The 22,459-nt window shown below is 42.0% G+C and overlaps 1 protein-coding gene across 8 annotated transcripts in view; it reads right to left on the bottom strand.

Moving 5' to 3' along the window:
- Positions 1-22,459, bottom strand: part of CACNB2 (calcium voltage-gated channel auxiliary subunit beta 2) — a gene marked incomplete at its 5' end in the record, with an annotated part of 401,671 nt that overhangs the window by 1,404 nt on the left and 377,808 nt on the right. For all 8 annotated transcript variants that reach the window (XM_082647937.1, XM_082647940.1, XM_082647939.1 and 5 more), the window contains 4 exons: positions 1,013-1,198; positions 2,210-2,305; positions 3,698-3,849; positions 18,815-18,924. In XM_082647937.1, the coding sequence (XP_082504063.1) occupies positions 1,013-1,198; positions 2,210-2,305; positions 3,698-3,849; positions 18,815-18,924 (544 nt within the window). The remainder of the gene's footprint in view (positions 1-1,012; positions 1,199-2,209; positions 2,306-3,697; positions 3,850-18,814; positions 18,925-22,459) is intronic.

Here is a 22,459-nt window from a genome sequence, read left to right as displayed (position 1 = left end):
TCGGATACAGGTGGGAAGATTAAAAATTCTTAGGATGTTGGCTTTAAGGGAAAAAATGATAAAATGTCAAATGCTTAAGTGGCACTTACTGTGAGACCAGCAGTGTTATGAGACTGTCACGTATACTGACTGATTAAATACAACAACCCTGTAAGCCAATCTCATGAGAAAAGTCCCATGACAGCCCCACAAGGTAGGGTCGTTAGTATTCCTGAGGCAAAGGGCAGGTAAGGATTTTATCCAAGATTAAACCCCTGGGAAGGGGTGGAGAGGAGAGGGAATTGAACCCAGGTAGTCTGAGTCCACAGTCTGTGCTGCCGGCCACATAGAAAGTTCCTCTATCCTGGCCCGAACAGAATATGGGGAGAGTGGATTTTACGGTTTATAATACAGTAAGTCCCCTACATACGGACCTTCAGGTTGTGAACTTCCAAAAGATGCAAACATAGCTTTGCATGTCAAATCACTAAGTTAGATCATTTGTCTGGCGTACATTGTCGTGCATGCATCCTCTACCAGTGGTTGTGCTTTTGTGTTCTTTACCGTATAGGGTACGGTGGTACCGTATCTTTATTTCAAGCTCAGGATGGTCAGAAGCGAGCGTAAAGGCAGTGGTGACCTAGCGGGTACGACTGTCCTTTTTCAAGGGACTGTACTGAAAGGTTAAAAATGTTTTATCTTTTGTTTGTTTCTTCTGTATTATTTGTGTGCAAAGTATAATAAACCTGTCACGGTACAGTACTATATAGCCGATTGTGTTAGTGGGCAGCCTAGGCTAACTGTGCTGGACTTACGAATGCCTTCTTGGAACGGAACTCGTTCGTATATGGGGGACTTACGGTACTTCATAGGATGCTGTTTACACTCCTCTTACAGGCGCACAGCTCACGCTGGAGACACTTAAGGTACTCGGTGTTGTGTCTCATTCTGGACGGGGCTGCCCGACTGGAACGAGCACCGCCCCGGAGCCCTGGACCCCAGTGGCGCGAGCGAAGGAGGGAGCGCTGCTCACCTGTGAGCTGGGGGCCAGAGCGGGGCTGATGGGCAGGGTCGAGGTGGCCAAGGTCCGGCTGAGGAGAGGGTCGGGGCCACTGCTGCAGGGTGGGTGGGCGGCCTTCCAGTAGGCCTCCAGGTAGTCGGCGAGGTGCTCGCAGGCGTCCTCCAGCTGGTTCTCGTCCAGAATCACGTCGAACAGCTCCTGCAGGGGCAGACAGTGCAGACGGCGTGCTTACGGCGCCTTGCCCGTGCTGCCCCCGGGCCTCCCGCACGCCAGGAGCACGAAGGGTGCCCGAGGGCTGCGTGCTGCATCCCTGCCGTGGCGCCGGACTCCTCTCTTCGCGGGGGCTGACCGCCTGCTATGGCCTCACCGCTTCGCTGTGTGAGTGACCAGGAGTGAACAGGTGTGATAACAGTTGCTAGGGGCACCAGAGAAAAGTTGCCCGTAGTGAAAAAAAAGGAATTGATCCTATGTTAGGGGCGAGATGTACAAAAGAAAATGAGAATATAAGCCAGAGACTATGAAAAGCTGAACCTTGGAAACGACTGAGGCAAGGTGAGGGTGTGCGGAAGCCGAAGCCACTGACTGGATGTGGCCCAGACTTCATAGTAGTTCAGAGTTCTTACAAGTGTAATGTGCTCCCGGCAATTAGACGTGGGTCTGAGCCCAGTTCTTAAGGCTTCTGATACACCTTCATTAAAAACAACAAAGCCAGAACAAAAGCCGGAAGCATACAGGCCGAAAGCGTGGTATGCAAAGCAGGGGATTCGCGGTAGGGATGTGTTCAGGTGTCAGAATCTGGTTACTGAGTGCTTTAGAAATGGTCTTAGATCAATTTCTTAGACGGTAATGAAGAGCCAGCAACTCGCTCCCTGAGTAGAAGTGAATAATAAACCAACCCCAAACAGCCATCTTTTCAACCAAAGTTTTGAAACAATGATTGTGTTTCACTGCAGATGACTACTGAGGTGTTAGATTAACAAAGCGAGGTCACCACGGAACACACCGTAGCTGTTCGTAAGCGACGACCATGACCTAGACAAGTGCTCTTGGTAAGAGGTAGACTCTACCGTTCCCGTCTTCGGGAGGAAACCCACCGTTAATGGGCAGGGTTCTCCCTGGACAGGCGTTTACCTGTCCGTCTGGTTTTTGTTAACAGAATGTGGGTGTGAAGCCTTCAAGTGGATTATACTGCATAGAGAGGGCACTTACCGGAGGGCACTGAGCCAGCTTATCTGCTGCTACCATCTGAACATTGAGGTGTTTAGCTTGGGATTTCCCTCGAGATTTTATTAACCTTTGTAAAACCTGTAAAAGACGAGATTCTTCAATGGGGGTATCTGCACTCAGGTGAACAACAAGGTTCGTTATTCGTTCCTTTCTCCGGTGTCCTCTGCATGCAGCACTGATGGGTTACAAATAGATTACGCTAGAAAACAATCTTCAAGATGGTCAGCAAAATTAACACGTTGACATAAATCTCAGTCGCAAGCTTCGTAAGTCACCAGCGTGGAGATGTTTCTGAGTCTTGTCTTTTTTCAAGGCTAGCAGTTCTCAAACTCTGTCTCATGATTTATGTTTTTAAACACTGTGGAGAACTCCCAAGAGCTTTTTATGTGAACTGTAATAGTTATATATTAGAAACTAAAACTGAAAAATTCATTTAAGAATGACCAGTAACCTCTTATATGTTAACATGTCATGCATTCTGATAAAATAGCTAAGTTATTTGCAGGTTTCTCTACCGCCTGGCTCCACAGAAGACAGCTGCTGTGCCCTGCTTCTACAGTGAATCTGCTGCGGTGTATTGTTTGAAACAGGCAAAGAAAATCCAGTCCCCTACAGGTACGTAATTAGTAGCCTTTTCAGATAATTGTGGGTATCTTTCTTTGATACTACAGTAAACAGATGGTAGCTTTTTAAAGACTAGCTCTCACGTGATACCTAAATCCCTATCACTCAATGAACTTTCCTTACTCTGTCACGTTAAATTCCACTGATCTGTCCTGAAATTTGAAGGACGTGTCAGTTGTTCTTTCCAATAAAAATGGTGTTCCAGGACGAAAGTGGCTACTTTGGTTTATGACTTGAAGAACACACTGGTACCTGCCCTCAAGAAAACGGACTTCGAGTACATAGCTAAAGAACTTGAAGTGTACTTCCCATTTCGTTACGTAGAATATTAAAAAGGTTTGTACTGGAGTCAAAATTTAAGCATTTTTACTACATCAGGACATTCTTAAGTGAAACTGGGTTGTGTGGCTTTTTTTTTTTAACCTGGGAGTGCATGGGGAGGGAGAATGCCACAGCTGCTACTGCTACTGTGGTCTTGATTCCTGCTTAGACATCACCCAGTGCTGCTTCTGCACCGCTGGTGCAAAGGTCAAACCAGTGAAAAAGGGGGAGGATGTCTGAGTATTAGATAATGCTTAGATAATAATCATGGAAATGGTTCTGACCTCATGGACCCTCTAAAAAGTGTTTCAGAACCTCCCCCACCAGGAATCCATGGACCACTTTGGGAATCACTCACGCTCCTAAGCCATGAAACTTATCATCACGCTTGCTTATGTGAATCTTAACAATTCTCGGCTACCACGTCTCTCTTCAGACCCTTTGTGATGGATAAAGACACAGCCCGTTTCTAATTGGAAAGCAGACTAGTTCCATTACAGAGCAAACAGTAACCACCCTACTTACCTTAGGAGAAGAAATCTTGACATACACTATAATAGGGGCCAGAGAGGTTTTACTAAGCTGGGCTGGATGATTAATAGTATCTGCATCAAGGACCACCAGTTGCAATGTTCTTGCAAGTTCAAAAATCCTTTCAATTTCACTCTGAACTTCGGCTGTAAAAGGTTAAGCAGAGTTTGATTACTTTACAGCATTTTTAAACCAGATTGAGACAAAGTAAAACGGTACTCAGGTAGGTGAGGTTGCTGTCTACAGGTAAGAGAGCTGGTAACAGGTGTCCTTTGGAGAGAGCCGTTCCTTCATAATACCTCTAGCATTTAGGGAATTCCTCTCTCAACCAGACATCTAACACAATGTCTGTGAGAGTCAACGTTTCTGGCTCTCTGTGCTGACGTGTTTTTGGTGCTATAAAACTTCACTCCATGAAGTCATTTCATTAAAATGTTGTGAAATAGAAACTTGAAGAGAGGTCTTCCCTGTGTGTGTTTCTGACCATGCTAGCCTAGCACCCATCACCAGCCTTCCTGTCACTGCACGGGCTCCTCTGTGTTTATATGCCACCTATTGGTATGCCTTCTGGAGATGATTGAGAGTCTAGAGATGCTTATTACCAAGCTGAACTACAACAGAAAACAGGAGAGATTTTAAGAGTGTTACAACAAACTTCTCCAAAAACACACTTCTCATATTTTCCACCAACAAAAGAACAGCCCTGCAACATTCATGCTTTAAAAGGGTGGTTATATATTAGAGGCAGCATTACAGGAATACAAACTATATAAACATCCAAAAATCTACTTGAATGCCAAAGAAATTTCATGCATTTCATCTGCTTCTCCATTTCTGTACCACTGCTGTCCAGTACGGTAGCCACAACCCCCATATGCCTGTGGAGCTCCTGAAGTGTAGCACATGTGAATGAATGAATAAATTTTTGAAATTTAATTTAAATAAGAGTTAAATAGCCAGAAAGTACTTTACTAGACATCATAGGTCTATAAAGCATAATATGTATTTTACAGTGCCCACCACAGTCATGAAGGGCCAATTCCATGAGATTCCTAGACCTACAGAATACCATTTAATTCCTCTTATGCATTTGCATCCATGCAGAAGATTCCTGGAGATAATTTTAACTAGTACATTATTCCAGAAGAGGCAAGTCGCTATTGTCTGCCTCACACTATGTTATGACTAGAGGCCTTTCATTTAACCTGGGTGTCTTTAAAATCAGGGCCCAAACCACTTGAGATACTGGCTTTAAAATAATATTTGGTCACATTACCACCCATGACATAGTTTTGCTAAAAGAAAAAAACAAACCCGTTAAGCTTCTGGATCTATCAGTTTATAAGAAATACAGGGAACAGACATATATAAACTACGCCCGTGTAATGCAGTTAGCAAAATTCACTCTCTGAAAACCCTGCAGAATAAGTGACCCAGTTTCTTCAAAAAACAAGGAAATAAAAAAGATCTATGGAAAACAAGATTAAGAGATTTAAGAACCTAGGAAACATTCGCAATGTATGGACTTTATGTGGATTCTGATTCAAACAAATAGTAATTGATACATTTATAATGCATAAAGTAAGTGGATAAAATGTTTATATATAAATGCTTATATATATAAGATGTATGTGTGTATATGTATAATACATGACAGCTGGGAAATGATACATGGCTGAGTGGCAACCTGATATTTGGGATGTACTGTTAAGGTCTGGCGATAATGGTGATATGGTTTAAATAAAAAGAGTCTTCAATGTTTAGAAGTACATACTGAAACATTTACAGATAACATATGATGTCTGGGATTAGCTTCAAAATAATTCAGAGACAGGAGAGGAAGGCAGGGGGAAGACTGGAAATGAAACAAGATTGGCCATGAATAGATGATAGTTGAAACTAGGTGATGAGTACCTGAGGTTTCCTATAACATTCTTTACTTCATATATATATTGGAATTTCCTTAAACAACAGTTTTAGAAATCATTCATAATAGTGTTCTAAAACATTACTGACACTCTTATTTGCTCTCTTTTCTCATGCTCCTTAAAATTTTTTTCCAATATAACCTTGCTTCTCTGTGCCCTATAAATGTTTTCACAGCCACTGATCCCCAACAGTCAAGTTCCGATCTAAGTTAATATTTACTGTAAGCATTAAGAAATTTGATTAGTCTACGGCCAGCACCACACTCCATGGAAATGCTGAAAGCTTTTCCTCTAAGATCAGGAACGACACAGGGATGCCCACTCTCACCACTTCTTTCAACATAGTATTGAAAGTCCTAGCCAGAGCAATTTGGCAAGAAACAAAAGGCATATCAATTGGAAAGGAAGTAAAACTCTCACTGTTTGTAGATGACATGATAGTATGTACAGAAAACTCCTAAAGACTCCACCAAAAGACCGTTAGAACTAATAAACAAATTCAGTAAAGTTGCAGGATACAAAATTAGCTTACAAAAATCTGTTGCGTTCCTATACACTAATAATGAACTACCAGAAAGAGGAAGGAAGAAAACTATTATTTACAAATTGCATCAAAAAGAATACCTAGGAATAAATAAAACCAAGGAGGTGAAAGACCTGTACTCTGAAAACTGTAGGACACCGATGAAAGAAACTGAAGACACAAATAAAACAGGTATTCCACGCTCATGGATTGGAAGAATTAATATTGTCAAAATGTCCATACCCAAGTGATCTACAGATTTATTGCAATTACTGTCAAAAATCTAATGGCATTTTTCACAGATACAGAACAATCCTAAACTTTGTGTGGAATCACAAAAGACCCCAAACAGCCAAAGCAATCTTGAGAAAGAAGAACAAAGCTGGAGGAATCATGCTTCCTGACTTCAAACTATATCACAAAACTATAATAAAACAGTATGGTACTGGCGTAAAAACAGATCCATAGATCGGTGGAACAGACTAGAAGAGCCCAGAAGTAAACCCATGCATATATGGCCAATTAATTTATGACAAAGGAGCCAAGAATATACAGTGGGGAAAAGGACAGTCTCTTCAATAAACTGTGCTGGGTGAAAACGACAGCCATGTGCAAAAGAGTGAAACTGGACCACTGTCTTACACCATACACGAAAATCAGCTCACAAAATGGATTAAAGGCTTAAATGTATATCCCAAAACCATAAAACTCCTAGAAAAAAACAAAGGTGGTAAGCTCTTTGACATTCGTCATGGCAATGCATTTTTGGATTTGACACCAAAAGCAAACACAAGAAAACCCAGAGTAAACAAGTCAGACTACATCAAACTAAAAAGCTTCTGCACAGCAAAGGAAACCATCAACAAAATGAAAAGGCAACCTGCCAAATGGGAGAAAATATTTGCAAGTCATATACAGGCATACGTCAGAGATACTGCAGGTTTGTTTTCAGACTACCGCAATAAAGCAAGTCACGTGAACGTTTTGGTTTCCCAGTGCATATAAAAGTTGTGTTTACACTAAACTGTAGTCTATTAAGTGTGCAAAAGCATTGTCTTATAAAATCAGTGTACACACCTTAATTAACAAAAACTTGATTGCTGAAAAATGCTAACCATCATCTGACCCTTCAGAGAGTCACAGTAGTAACGAAGATCACTGATCCCAGATCACCGTAGCAAATGTAATGAAAAAGTTTGAAATATTGCGAGAATAAGCAGAATGTAACACAAAGACATGAAGCCAGCAATGTTAGAAAAATGGTGCCAACAGACCTGCTCAAGGCGGGGCTGCCACAAACCTTCAATTTGTGAAAAACAACATCTGCAAAGTGCAGTCAAATGAAAAGCACAATAAAATGAGATATGCTTGTACAGGATGAGTTAATTTCCAAAATATATAAAGAACTCTTACAGCTTAATAGCAAAAAACCAAACAGTCCAATGAACAAATGGGAAGAAGACCTGAATAGACATTTTTCCAAAGACGACATACAGATGGCCGACAGGTATATGAAAAGGTGCTCAACATCGCTAACCATCAGGGAAATGCAAATCAAAACCCCAATGAGATATCACCTCACACCTGTTAGGATGGCTATCATCAAAAAGATAATATAACAAGTACGGTGGTGATAATGTGGAGAAAAGGGAGCCCTCCTGCACTGTTGGTGGGAATGTGATCTGGTGCTGTCACTATGGAAAATGATGTGGAGGTTCCTCCAAAAATTAAAAATAGAACCACCACGTGATCCAGTGATAGAATCTTGACGGAAATGTGGAATCGGAAAAGAAAAAAAAGCATAGGTAAAAGAACAGGTTGGGGGTAGCCAGAGGTGGGAAGTGGGGGGTGGGTGAGGGTGGTCAAAAGCACAAATAAGTCCCACGGATGTGACGCACAGCATGGTGACTATAGTTACTAATATTGTATATTTGGAAGTTGCTAAGAGAGTGGATCTTAGGAGTTCTTCTCACAAGAAAAAAACTTGTAACTGTACGTAAACTTGTAACTAGACTTCCTGTGATCATAACACAATATATACATGGGTCAAGTCATGTTGTATACCTGAAACTAATCTAATGGTATGTCAGGTATGTCTCAAAAAAAAAGAAATTTGATCACAAAGATTTTCATCCATGTACTCAGTTAATAATAACGGTTAATCACACAGAGTCCCACACCTTAAAAAAACTTCCTTTTTCTTAGCAGTTTGAGTACTATGAAAAAAAAGATTATAAATGTAATATTTGTTCATTGCATAAAATCTGAGTAACAGATAAACAGAAAATAATCCATTATCTTATTATGTATACAAAGTTACTTTATCAACAAATGTCAAGTGCTTAATATATGTATCATGTATATATGTGTATATATATGCAAATATTTATATCTTCTAGTATTCTTACGTACACAAATATCTTAACACTTTTTAAATTAAGGGGGGAAATGAGATATTTAAAAATTTAAAGGAGAGTTTTTTCAGAATCCCAGTGCAACATATTAGTAAGTAAACCTTAAAAAAAGATGACCAATAAATTCTGAAGAAAATACTTTTAACTTCCAAGTAAAAATGATGCTTCAAAAAGAAATGTATCTGTACTAGTGGTTTTTCTTTGACAGAGTACATCCTGCTTAGAACTTATTTCAAAAAAGAAATGTCAAAGACAGCTGATGTTCATTTCTGAAACCGAAAAGCCTTATTGACCTGTCCAAATCCCAATCACTTAACAGCCGTTGAATTAAAACTGGTGCTGATACTATGGAACACAGTATGGAGGTTCCTCAAAAAGCTAAAAATAGAGTTGCCATATGATCCTGCAATCCCACTCCTGGGCATAAACACAGACAAGACTATAATTCAAAAAGAGACATGCACCTCTATGTACATAGCAGCACTACTCAACAATAGCCAAGACATGGAAACAACCTAAATGCCCATCAACAGATGAATGGCTAAAGATGTGGTACATATACACAATGGAATACTACTCAGCCATAAAAAAGAATGAAATCATGCCATTTGCAGCAACATGGATGGACCTAGAGATGATCATACTAAGTGAAGTCAGTCAGAAAGATAAAGACAAATACATATGATATCACTTACATGTGGAATCTAAAATATGACACAAATGAACTTTTCTAGGAAACGGACTCCCAGAACAGACTTTCAGTTGCCAAGGGGGAGGGGGGTGGGGGAGGGATGGACTGGGAGTTTGGGATTAGCAGAGGCAAACTAGTGTATATAGGATGGATCAACAACAAGGTCCTCCCGTTATAGCACAGGGAACCGTATTCAATATCCTGTGATAAACCGTAATGGAAAAGAATATAAAAAATGTACATATATGTATAACTCAGTCACTTTGCTGTACAGCAGAAATTAACACAACATTGTTAAATCAACTGTACTTCAATTAAAAAAAAACTCAGAGCTCAGAAACAATCATGTTTTCTGGAAGATGAGAAAGAAGGGAAGTGCGTTCGTTTGGAAAGACATTTCTATAATTGAACAATACTGTAAAAACAGAGGCGGTTGTTACACTTCGTAGCTAGCGTTGGACGACATCCAAGCGGTCAGTCGAGAATTAATAAGACTTGCGATGGCTCTGGTATCAGTGATGTAATGGTAATTCCAACGCCATTTCATAATCACTAAGCACAGAATTCTAGTTTTGACAAGTTCCTTACTTATCCTAAAAAAAGAAATCTGTAAAGCCCTCTCTAAGCCTCTTTTCCTTTCCGCAGGCCCAGGGAGGTCTGCCTCTGGGCACCCGGTCCCAGGCACCAAAGTGGCTTCCTCACTTCATAGAGTGTGTGATCCTTGGGTAACAGGCTTCATTTCTTGGAGCTCCCTAAGTGTTCTTTTTTGGAAAATGGAAATGAGGGACTAAGTGAATCAACATGCAAAGTATTTATTGTGGTGCCTGGCCCACAGTAAATACTTAACAAATGTCAAGTATTGCTTTGTGCCTACCTCTGTTAACATTTATTGCATTGTATTTTGATGATATGATTGAAAACTTTTCCGACAGGCAGTGAACTGACAGAAAACTGGCAACAGTACATAATTACTTCCATTCCTTCTGTCAGTACAGTACTTGGTACACGCTTGGCACTCAAAAACTGTGTTGAAAGAATGAATTAAAAAGGCAAAGAAAAAATATAATCATTTAATATATATATATAATGTAACTTTTTTTTTGCCTTTTTAATTGACTATATATGTATTAGGTAGAAGCTGTTGTAGAAAAAAATTCATTAAATAAATCTTCAAAAACATGAATAATGAATTTGACTGCCAAAATATATTTAGATGAAGAACTCCCTTTGGGTAGAAATATTGCTATAGCTGGGCCATTGGAGCAATCTTGTGGAATAAAAAGTGCTAATTTATTAAGACAGACATAGCTACGCTGGTAATGGATAGGACATGAGAAGGGAAGAAATGAGATTCAAAAGATCAACAGTCCCGTAAATTCCACATCGCATCGATTTGCAAGGCTAGTTTTAGAGTCTATCATCCGCCCTTCGTTCTCCATAAATTATTTTTTTCTCTTCCTCAGAGAAAGCAGAGATGTAATTAGCATCACGACACTGCTCAATGGACAAAATCCTGGACTGGTAGTCGGGACACCCAGGGTCTAGCCTTAGCTTTATTCGTTAATAGGTGCCTCACCCACACCACACAGGTCCCTTCACTTCCTATGGCTCTCAGATCCTTCACTGAACAGTGATGGGCTTGAACAAGATCGGTAGTTCTCAGACTCTGGCATATGGTAGAATCACCAGGCAGCCTTGTTAAACCAGAGACTGTAGGGTCCCACCTCCAGAGTTCCTGATTTTATAGGTTTGGATGGGGCCTGAGAATGTTCAGTCTTCACTAATGCCCCCATGATAATGATGCTGTTGATTTGGAGACCACACCTGAGGACCAAATAAGGGGTGCTCTCTCTGGTGTGTCATCCCCGTTCCACAGTCCCTGGTGCTACCAACATAAGTGATGAACTTTCCTTTAATCGATGCTTCTGTTGAGATAACTGTAGGTTCACAAGCAGTTGTAAGAAATAACAGAGAACACTGTGCCCTTTACCCAGTTATCCTCAATGGGAACATCTTGCAAAACTGTAGTGCGATATCACAACCAGGACATTAATATTAATACAATCCACCCATCTTACTCAGATTTCCCCAGTTTTATGTACTCATCTGTGTGTGTGTGTCTGTGTGTGTGTGTGTGTGTGTGTGTGTACACTGAGCTCTACGCAGTTTTATCATGTGTAGGTTCCTATATCCATCACCACAGTTTAGAGACAGAACAGTTCCATCAGGACAAGGTGAAAGAGACAGACTTTTAACAAATTATCTCTGCTGACTCCTCAATTGCACTGAAAACATTTACCAAGCTGTAAACATTATCATCTTACCACCTAGTTGCTAATATACAAAGTAAATGCCTTCCCCTGCTCCCTGTGTGTTATCTGTCAGTTACAGCTGTTGCCGCGTGCACGGCTAAATCTAGCTTCACTTCCTTTACTCTCATTTGCTGATATTTTCCCACTTTCGGAACATAGTTTTTGCTATCGTGTGACACAAGTAGATCCCACAACTGCACAGTTGTGTACAAACGGGTGCAAAGATGTAGCATAGTTTCCTAAACTGATTTGTCCCTGGAAAATTGCTTGGGGTAAAACCAAGCCACAGTTCGCAGACAGTATAAAGTTGGGCAGATTAAAGAAACTCTGAGGTGAATTATTTCATAAAGCAATAAGTATCTGAGTTTATTAGTTTTAAAAGTTTGGATTTGGAATTGGCAAATAACTGTATTACCAGGCCCTTTACTATTTTAATTTAAATAATATTTTTGCTTCTAAGACTATAATGTAATTTATGTGCATAGCTAATGTAGATATTTTAAATTATGATGCTTGACCAATATTGCAACTGAGAAAAAAGGTGAGAAGTTTTATGAGCCCATATAAAGACATCCATACAGGCAAGGAAGTCCTGTACCACTCCCAAAACCTGAGTATGTACTTAAAGCTACAAAATTTTCAGGTTTTTTTTCTTCATGTCACACAGTGGTACATTAGCATAATCAACTCCAAATACAACATACTATACTTCTGTTTATGCAATGAAAGTTTTCTAAAATCTCATGTATAAAGCAAATTTTTACCTATCAAATTATATCTTCAATATACAGGATCTTTCATCCTTTCATAAAAGAAATAATTGCTATAATTGATCTTGTCTATTAAATTTGAGGTCAATTTTCTCAAATTTAATTTTTTACTAAATGTATACAAGAAAACAATGCTTTTGAAGTAAGCTCCCTGGGACTTCCCTGGTGGTCCAGTAAGACTCTGTGTTCCCAATGCAGGGGGCCTGGGTTCCATCCTTGGTCGGGGAACTAGATCCCGCGTGCCGCAACTCAGAGGTCACGTGCCACAACTCAGAGCTCGCATGCTGCTACTAAGAAGTGCACATGCTGCAACTAAGACCCTGCGTGCTGCAACTAAGACCTGGGGCAGCCAAAACAAGTAAATATTAAAACAAAAAATAAAGTCCCCCAGTTTGCCCCTACCTGCCCTTGGGTTGAAAGAACTTCCAGGATAATAAGTAATGCTTGAAAGAATAAGTTCTTAGCAGTGGTTTCTGCCCCCAAACTCAGTGTCTGGTTTACCTTTCCTCCAGCATACACCTTCCAGCAGTTCACAAACACTGGAAAATAATTTGACTTAGATCTTTGAAATGCTAATACTCTTTAAAAATAAAGCAACATTGCAGAGAACTTATCGTGCAGACTGAGGAAAACATGCTACATAGAAACTGGTTTAAAGGGTAAGAAAAACTGACTTCAATAAAAGCAAAGATTGGAGTGTTGATACTTTAATACAGACAGTTTATCCTCTTATGGGGCAATATAGCAGCAATAATTCTCTCCCCCCCCCAACTTTAATATATCCTTAATGTCAGCACAACTACAGCTTAAAAGAATACCACGATAACTTGTTTTCCCTGGAGAAAATACAGATTTGTGATGTACAACAAACACTGAATGCAAAGCCATTTTCCAAGTCTGCATAAACACAGAGGACAGAAAATCAAGGTGTGGCGCGTTTGGGGAGAGGTTCAGTGTCAAGGTGTGACTACCCACTTAGCCCATATATTCTTACTAAGCACCTACTTCGCGCCAGTCAGTGTGGGGTGTACCGGGGAAGCAGTAATGAGCCAAAAGAGACCCAATCTCTGAGCTCACAGGGCTTATCTTCGAGTGGGGGAGACAGGCATCAGTGATGCACTCACGCAGTGAGGGTAACATGGCGGCCCTTCCCGTGATTCAAAGGGGGAGTCAGGTGAGGAGGGAACGGCAGGTGCAAAGGCTCCGCGGCAGACAAAGGACTGAGTGAAAGGCAATGTTATGGATTGAATTGTGTGTCCCCCCCCACCACCAAATTTCCTGTGTTGAAGTCCCAACCCCCAGTACCTCAGAATGGAACCCTATTTGGTGATAGAGCCTTTCAGGAGGTAAAGTTAAATGTGGTCCTACAGGTGGGCTCGTATCCATGTGACTGTATTTGGCCACAGGGCCTTCAAAGAAAATGAGGCCAGTAGGATAGGGCAGGCTACATCAGTATGACTGGTGTCCTCATAAGACGAGAGAGAGAGAGAGAGAGAGAGAGAGAGAGAGAAACACCAGGGAGGTGCAGACAGGAGAGGTCATGTGAGGACACAGCGAGAGGGTGGCCGTCGGCAAGCCAAGGAGAGAGGCCTCAGGAGAAACAGACCTGCTGACCCCTTGATCTTGAACTTCCAGCCTCTAGAAATGTGAGAAATAAGTTTGTTTCCGCCTCCTGGTCTGTATGATTTTGTTACTGCAGCCGTGGAAGGCGAGTGCAGACGGCATGCGTGAAGTGGAAGGAGTGAGGCAGAGCCGTGTGAGGTGAGGCTAAGAGCTGTGGACACCCGGGGTCCAGGTCCAGATCGAGGAGTTCTGCTGTCGTCCAAGAACAATGCAGAGACATTTACAGTTTGAAGCAGGGATGTGTCCGGAACAGATCTGCTCTTTGAAAAGATTTCTTTGGCTGTGGCATGAAGAACTAAGGGATCCGGGTCAAAATAGGTGTGAAGTACTCACGGTGCCTTGGGGCCCTTGGAATGGAGCAGTGGTGTAAACACTGCATGTGATGAGACAGATGGGACAGAAATTCATGAGGTGAAACTGACAAGACCTGGAGATGTGCTGGGGAAGGAAGTGCGGGTGCTCACGTATCAAGAGGGCCACAGAGTCTCCTGGTTCTCCAAACGGAGATGAGTATCCTGACTGTTAGGACTCAGATAAGAAACGCTGGGAAATTATCAGAATACAGGAAAGCTGATAAATTCTCTTTAGCATGTGCTAAGTTTGAGGAATACACAAGGCAACCCCGTCAAGTAGGATGTGTAACTCTGGAGTGGAAAGGCACTGTCCAGCTTGGGGTACAAACTGTGAGCTCTCTGCATATAGGAAGTAACTGGAGCGATCGGTATGAATAGTTTTGCTGAGAGAGAGGGACCAGAGAGAGGACCCGAGAGGGACAGTTAAGAACCCCTCACAGTCTAAAGAAGATGTGGTCTGTATGTATATATACATATGACTCAGCCATTAAAAAGAATGCAATAACGCCATCTGCAGCAACATGGATGGACCTAGGCATTATCACAGTGAGTGAAGTCAGTCCAAAAGAGAAAGACAGAGACCATACGATATCACTTCTATGGGAATCTAACGTACGACGCAAATGAACTTATCTACGAAACAGAAACAGACTCACAGCCATAGAGAACAGACTGTGGTTACTGAGGGGGAGGGGGGTGGGGGAGGGAAGGAACGGGAGTGTGGGATGAGCAGCTGCAAACTAACTGGTATATATGGGATGGATAAACAACAAGGTCCTACTGTGTAGCACAGGGAACTATATTCAATATCCTGTGAAAAAATATAATGGAAATATGAAAAAAAGTATATATGTATAACTGAGTCACTTTCTGAACAGCAAAATTAACACTGTAAATCAACTCCACGTCAATAAAATTAAAAAAAAAAAAAAAGAACTCACATTCAAAAGCCACAGAGCATAAGCCTGCAAAAAAAGGAAAGGCAGGAGGGCCAGAATCGGTGCTGTTGAGGAATCCAAGGGGAGGGGTGCTTCAAGGAGAGGGGGACAGATGTCCTCCAAATGTCACTGCAACGTCACGTAAAACAGACTGCAGTATGTCCACTGGACTAGTGACAGGGAGGTTACTGGTAACGTCTTTATAAACAAATTTGGAGCCAGCTGGAGAGTGAATAATAGTGACTGAAATGGGGACACTAAGTTTGGAAAACTTAGATTTTGGGGGGCTGTGTTCAGCCGGGTGGTGGGGACAGAGAGAGAGGTCGAGGCCACTGAAGGGACTCTGTGGGTCAGGGCAGGGTATTTTATGGCATTTAAATTTTTAAATGGAATTAAATTAATTATGGAAAAAAAATCCATAATTTAGGAAAAACCCCAGATGATAGCACCAAAACACTGAGAAGCTGGCAGGGGATAGGGAAAAGTGAATCTTCTTCTCCAACTGCTTTTCTTACAATGCTCATTTCTCACAATTCTATAGAAGCAGCTTTAAGTATGTTTTGATGTTAATTTTAAAATTAATGTGCAGTGGGGAACTCTCTGGCGGTCCAGTGGTTAGGTGCCTGCGTTCTCACTGCCAAGGGCCCGGGTTCAGTCCCTGGTGGGGGAACTAAGATCCCACAAGCCGCACGGCATGACCCAAAAAAAAAAAAAAATGTGCAGTGAAATTGACTTTTTGAGGGGTATCCAGCTATATGGATTTTCGCACGAGTAAACATTTGTGTAACCTCCAATTCCATCGCTCCCCAAACTGCTATTCCTTTGTGCTCACACCCTCCCCCCCAGGTAACCACAGCTGTTTGTCACTAGAGTTTTGGCTTTTCTAGGACATCATATACATGGAACCATACCGTATTTGACCTTTCCAGACTGGCATCCCACCTCGGGGCCTTGGCACCTATCGCGCCCTCTGCCCAGAACTTCTCTCTTTTCTCAGGCAGCTGCAAGGGTAAAGAATTCACAACACAGAAGATTCTGCTAAAACGGTACCTTCTCAGGGAGGCCTCGCCTGACTCCCCATATAAGGTCCCACTCTCCTCCTCAGCTGACTCTCTACCTGCTGCTTCTACCAGGACTCACCAACCACTGACTGACTAGCTCTAACTGTTATCTGTCTACAGCTACTTCTATTAGCTTCTGTCCACACCTCCGCTGTGGAACGAGAGCTGTATGAGCGTGAGGATGTGCTGTCCTTCACGTCTGTGTCCCCGGCCCTTACACTGATGCCCAGCACATGGGTGGTTCTCAAGTGTTCATCAGTGGATGAATACATGCCTAAAATCTAGTCATGGTTCCGTCGAGCCTTAAGGATGAGCCCCAAATTCCTTAATATCCGCCCCCGTCTCCGCCCTTTATCTCTCTGGTGTCATCTCCCACCTCTCTCTTTTTTAAACCATACACTCCATCAAAGTAAAGCACGTATGTTTTCTAGAAGCCTCTGTGGCTCTTGAAATCCCTATCATACCCTTCACTCTTTCGCCCTTTTTCCTTGGCTAAACCCTATCCCGTTTTAGGTCTCAGCTCGGGCTTCGCTCCTTGGAGAAGCTGTCCTTGGTGGATACGCCTCCCTGCAGCCTTAGGTCTTCACCAAGCAGTGCAGTGCACGAACAGCTTTCTCAGTCACCCTCCGTTTCAATGAGCTGACAACTTATTGGCCTCATTGCTACAAGCTCCTTCATCTTTTTTGTTCCCTGACTTTGACAGTCACTGTCCAGTGTATGCTCACTCTATGGAGTGCAAGAGTCTTGAACAGTAATATATAGTTGGTAGTTTCACAAAAGCCTTGGCAACCGACACGAAACTGTGACGCCATTGATTCAAACGATGAGTCTAAACAAATTACCTGACTTCGTTCATCAGTTGAAACAATGGAACGAGCATTTTGTAACGATTACTGTGAGCATCAAAAGTGTATACAAAGAGTTTTAAGGGTCACAGACGATAAGGACAGGAGATCACTCTAAACAAAATGTAGGATTCCATCCCCCAAATATGCTTCTAAAGCTTGATGACTGAAGTTGAGTTAATGAGGGACTGCTGGGGGAACAAAACTGGGTTCTATAAGGTATTATACTCATCACAGATAAGGGTTATTGTTTTCAACAGTTTCTCTATTTTTTATACAATATACTTCAGAGTTAACTAAAAAGTTTGACGTTAAAAGCCAGTCTCTCAAAGATCAAAGATCTCACACAACCATGAAAAAATTTATAAGAATAGAAACCTAATGCCCAGTAAGTTACATGTGTAACAGCGATTAACCTAAAACTTCAAGCAGGTGCCAAACGGATGAAATAGTTGCCAAAGCTCTTTCACTTGATCAAATCAGTGCGCGATAACGCACAGCGTTCAAACGCAACCCTGTAGACACGTTAACTGAAATCTCCAAATTGTTTTTACAAATGAAACAAAAATATGGCTATCAATATTATACAATTATAATTCTTGATATAATTCAAGTATTAAGGGATTTGGGATCATAGCCATTATTTATGGAAGTCATACTATGTTTAATCCTTCTAATAATCCTACAGTTAGTTACTACTCTCTCTCTTTTGCTGTTTAGATGAAGAAATGACACCGTATACAAGCCCCATGTACCTGTCCTTTGAAGTCAAAGGCTTTTGCTTCAGTCTCCAGGCCTCCCTTGAGTCTCTAAAGGCTGGCTCAAGAGTTAATCATTAGGAATGTCAAGATGTAAAAACAAAGGACAGCTGTTAGGCTGGAAAACTGGTAACAATTTAGACTATAAATCCACCACAGAGTCATCAAACTCCCAGTTCCCTGAAAAATAGAGATAAAGGCCTGACACACATCCCTTAGTTGTTTTTAAGGAAGCAGACCCCCTCCGGATGAAAACTGCTGACAGCAAGAACGAGAAGGCTGAAACCAGAAGGTTGATGGTGCTTGAAGCTTGATGCCAACCAATCCAAGAATTGTGCATGAGCCGATCACACACCCTAGGGCCCCCTCCCTCACACTGCCTTTAAAGCCCCCTCCCTGGAAGCCATTGGGGAGCTCGGATCTTTTGAGCATGAGCTGCCCGTTCTCCTTGTTTGGCATCCTGCAATAAATGCGGTACTTTCCTTCACCTCAACCTGGCGTCAGTAGACTGGCTTCACTGCATGCAGGCGAGGGGACCCAAGTTTGGTTCGGTACCAGAAACTGGGCCTTAAAGAGGCTGATGACATTGCTTGTGGTAACAATGATGCAAAGCCAGGAGTTTTTAGAGTCTGCAGACACCAGGGCTCATGTTCGTGAAAACACAGCCAAAACACTCATGCTGACAGCCTGTGGAATTTTTCACTCAAAACTTTCAAAACAAATCCTTCCATACCATGAAATCACTAAGACGGCAGCAGTGGCTACTGGTGACACGTGTCTGTAGTGTCTCTGCGCTATGACACATGGAATTATTATCTAGTTAGACCTGCTCACCAGCAGCCTCAGGAGAGAAGGGTTTAAATGGCTTCAGCTCACTGGCGAAGCACACACTTACCTAAACTTGACCTTGTGTTGGATCTCTCTATTATGGCATGTTTACTGGGATTGTTCAAGACAGAGCGTTTGGCCAGCGAGATGTCAGCGGTGACCCTTGTGATGGAAATCCTGTTGGGGAAAAAGCAACAGAGGACTCTGAGGTTATTCATTGAATAAAGGGGGACAGAAGTGCATGCCCCAAACTCATCCAAGTATTTTATACACACACACACACACACACACACACACATACACACACACATACATACATACACAGTGACCATATTTTCAACCCAAAAAATGTTGGGGCACTTAATCATTCATTTTTTGAAAATCCTGCACCTACCTGACTTAGCATCTGCTGGTTGCTTATGAAGTGCCAGGCACGCACCCTGCATTACCTCATTACCCAGACCACCTCATTAAATCGCTCCAAAACTTTATCTATTTAACTTTGTTAAAAAATTATTTATTTATTTGTTTTTATTTTCGGCTGCCTTGGGTCTTCGTTGCAGCGCACGGGCTTTCTCTAGTTGCAGCGAGCGGGGGCTACTCTTCGTTGCGGTGCGCGGGCTTCTCATTGTCGTGGCTTCTCTTGTTGCGGAGCATGGGTTCTAGGCACGTGGGCTTCAGGAGTTGTGGCATGCGGGCTCAGTAGTTGTGGCTCGCGGGCTCTAGAGCGCAGGCTCAGTAGTTGTGGTGCACGGGCTTAGTTGCTCCGCGGCATGTGGGATCTTCCCGGGGCAGGGATTGAACCCATGTCTCCTACATTGGCAGGTGGATTCTTAACCACTGCACCACCAGAAGAGCCCTATCATTCCAAAAACTTCAGCAGAGAGGATATCCTCCCACGTTTGCTGATGAAAAAAAAGTGACCCATAGGTAGATTGTTTCTCCATGGCTATATATTTATGAAAAGTGGTGAAGCTGGGATTTGAACCCAGAACTACTGAGAGCCTATATTCTTAGGCCCTGTGCTATAATCCCTCCCACAGTATGGTGCTGTGATAGCCATGAGGAATAAATAAGAACAAGACAAACAAGGTCTTCCTCAGTGCTGAGAGTCTAGTAGCAGATATGGGTCATAAATAAGAAAAGAAATTAATAAAATGATTACAGGTTAAGATGGCTGTTCTGAAGAGGACACAGGGGGTGCTGTGACAGACAGTCATGAATTGTGGGGGTCATTTTAGACAGGCTCAAAATGAGAGCAACAAAATCTGGGAGCTGGAAAGAGTAGATGACTTAGACTGGAGACTTAGCCGAATAAACAAGCCAGCAGTAGGGAAAGTGCGGAGCAAAAGAGAGGACTCACAAAACCTCTGAAGAAGAAGGTGAAGGGGGGACTAAAAACAAGAGATTTGGTTAGAAGTCTGTTTCACAGTTAGATCCCTCCACCTCCCGTCCACTACATCAAGCCACAAGGTGGCCATCCTTTTCCCGTGTGGTGTGAGACCATAAGTTTAGTCTCTCTAGGCAACAAAACAGAGGGCATCTGACCAGGGGATGCCACACAGAGCAGGGACAGAGAGAAGAAAGGATGCTAAATGTTGAGCCCCTAGCCCTCTTCCTCATCCTAGAATTTTGGTAGCCAAGTTTATATCCTCCAGGTGTCAAGAATGGAAGATTCTTCTCTGGGGAATCTGACCACCAAACAGAAAAGACCCAAAGATCAGGACTTTGGTGGTTTCCTATGAAGATCGTCCAGTGAGGTTGTCCTACAGGGAGACCCAAAGGGGACAAGCTGTACCTATCAGCACAGAATTTCCTTTGATGGCCTGTTCTTAAATTTGAGCACAGCAGTGTTCCTTGGGCATCTTAGGGAAACTTCTAACATGAAAGACCAAAACAAACAGAAAAAAATCAACTATGACTAACACCTAAAGTTGAAAGCTATGAGATGATTATATCTACAAAACCAGAACAAACTTCTATATAACGACTCAGACTAAGAAAGAGTTTTTGGAAACTAAAAATATAACAGTAGAAATGAAAATTCAAAAGAGGGGCTTAGAAGACAAAGTTAAGGAGATCTGCTAAAGAGTAAAACAGAAAAGACAAACCGATGGAAAATCGGAGAAGAAAGGCATAAAAACTAGAGAATCACCCAGGAGGTTTAACTTCCAAATAACAAGAGTTCCCGAAAAAAGACAATAAAGAAAACGCAAGAGAAGTAAAAAAAAAATAAAAAATAAAAAATCTAGAATTAAGAGTTTGATTTTCCAAATGGAAAGGGGGAGTCCAGCACAAAGGATGAAACTTCCGCATCCAGACATATTCTTATAAATTTCATGACGCTGGGGACAAAGAAAAACCTAAAAGCTTCCAGAGGAAAAGGCAGGTCCCATACAAAGGTTCAGGAATGGAAATGCTTGTGCTTCTCAACAGCAAGAATAATTAACACAACACTGTAAATCAACTGCAATAAAAAAATATTAAACCTGAAAACAAAACAAAACAAAAAACACAGCAACAATGGAAGACAGAAAGCAATGGAGCAAGAATCCTTGAAAATTCTGGGGGAAAATTTTCTAATCAGAATTCCATAACTATTTTAACTATCAATTAAATGGGAAGGTTGATCAAAGGCACTTTAAGACATTCAGGGTCTCAAAAAGTTTTAATGTCCTCTTTCTAAGGAAACTGTTGGAGGATGTTTTTGACAGAAACGATGGGTGTAAGCCTTGAAAGAGATCAAGTGATCTAGGAAAAAGGGGTTCACACCCCAAAAGAAGGTGAAAGGCATCCCAAGGAGAATGAGATGTCTCCGAATGACAAATGTGCACTCAGCACAGAGACACACCATCCAGACCCGAGCAGGGCAGAACGTTCCTGGAGAGAAGGTTCAAAAAGGCACAGCTGAGGGACTATCGGATGTGTATGAATATATCGCGAGGAACTTGAGACAACCAGGGGAGAATGTGGGGCTTGACTGGTGCCCACTATATAGAAAATTAAGCACGTGTAAAAAGCAAAATTATTAATCGCACAGAAACCACAAAGAAAACACACAAGAAAAAAGTAATGTGAGTATACAACATGGCTCATTGAAATTGTATTTACATGGTCATCATGCATCCAGTATACGGGACCAGCCAAAATTATGCTTTAACTGTTGGGAGACTGGAGGATGAGACGGATGCAGGTGCGTGTATGTGAGAGCGAAAGGAGGAATATGCACGAGAGCGCTAAACAGTCTTCACGGCAGGAAGCCCAGAGATAATGCCTAGCAGTGAAAACTCAAGCAGCAAATGAAGCACACGATTTAGAGGCAAGGAATAAATACCAAGAGATCCAGTTAAAAGAGTTAAAACTAGTTGCCCTCTGAGAGCAGGACATTCAGTAAAGTGTGGAAAGGGAATCACTGGCTTTTGCAAAAAAAAAGAAAACAAAGGAAACGATCTCTTGATCTATATACTGTAAAATCCATCCTTTACTGTGTACACATCCCTGAATTTGGGCCAATTCATAAAGTCCTGTATCCACCATCACATTCATGACGCAGGACAGTTCCATCGCCTGCCCCACCCCACCCCTGTCAACCACGGAGCTGTTTTCCATCCCTGTGGTTTTGCCTTTTCCAGAGCGTCACCGTAGCCTTTTGAGCTGAGCCTCTTGCACTTTGCATAATGGATCTGAGATTCGTCCATGATGTTGTATCGAT

This window comes from Grampus griseus (genome assembly GCF_964374135.1).
Source record: "Grampus griseus genome assembly, chromosome: 2".
Lineage (NCBI taxonomy): Eukaryota > Metazoa > Chordata > Mammalia > Artiodactyla > Delphinidae > Grampus > Grampus griseus.
Note: the sequence above shows the minus strand (reverse complement) of the source record. Positions and strands in the feature narration are given on the sequence as shown.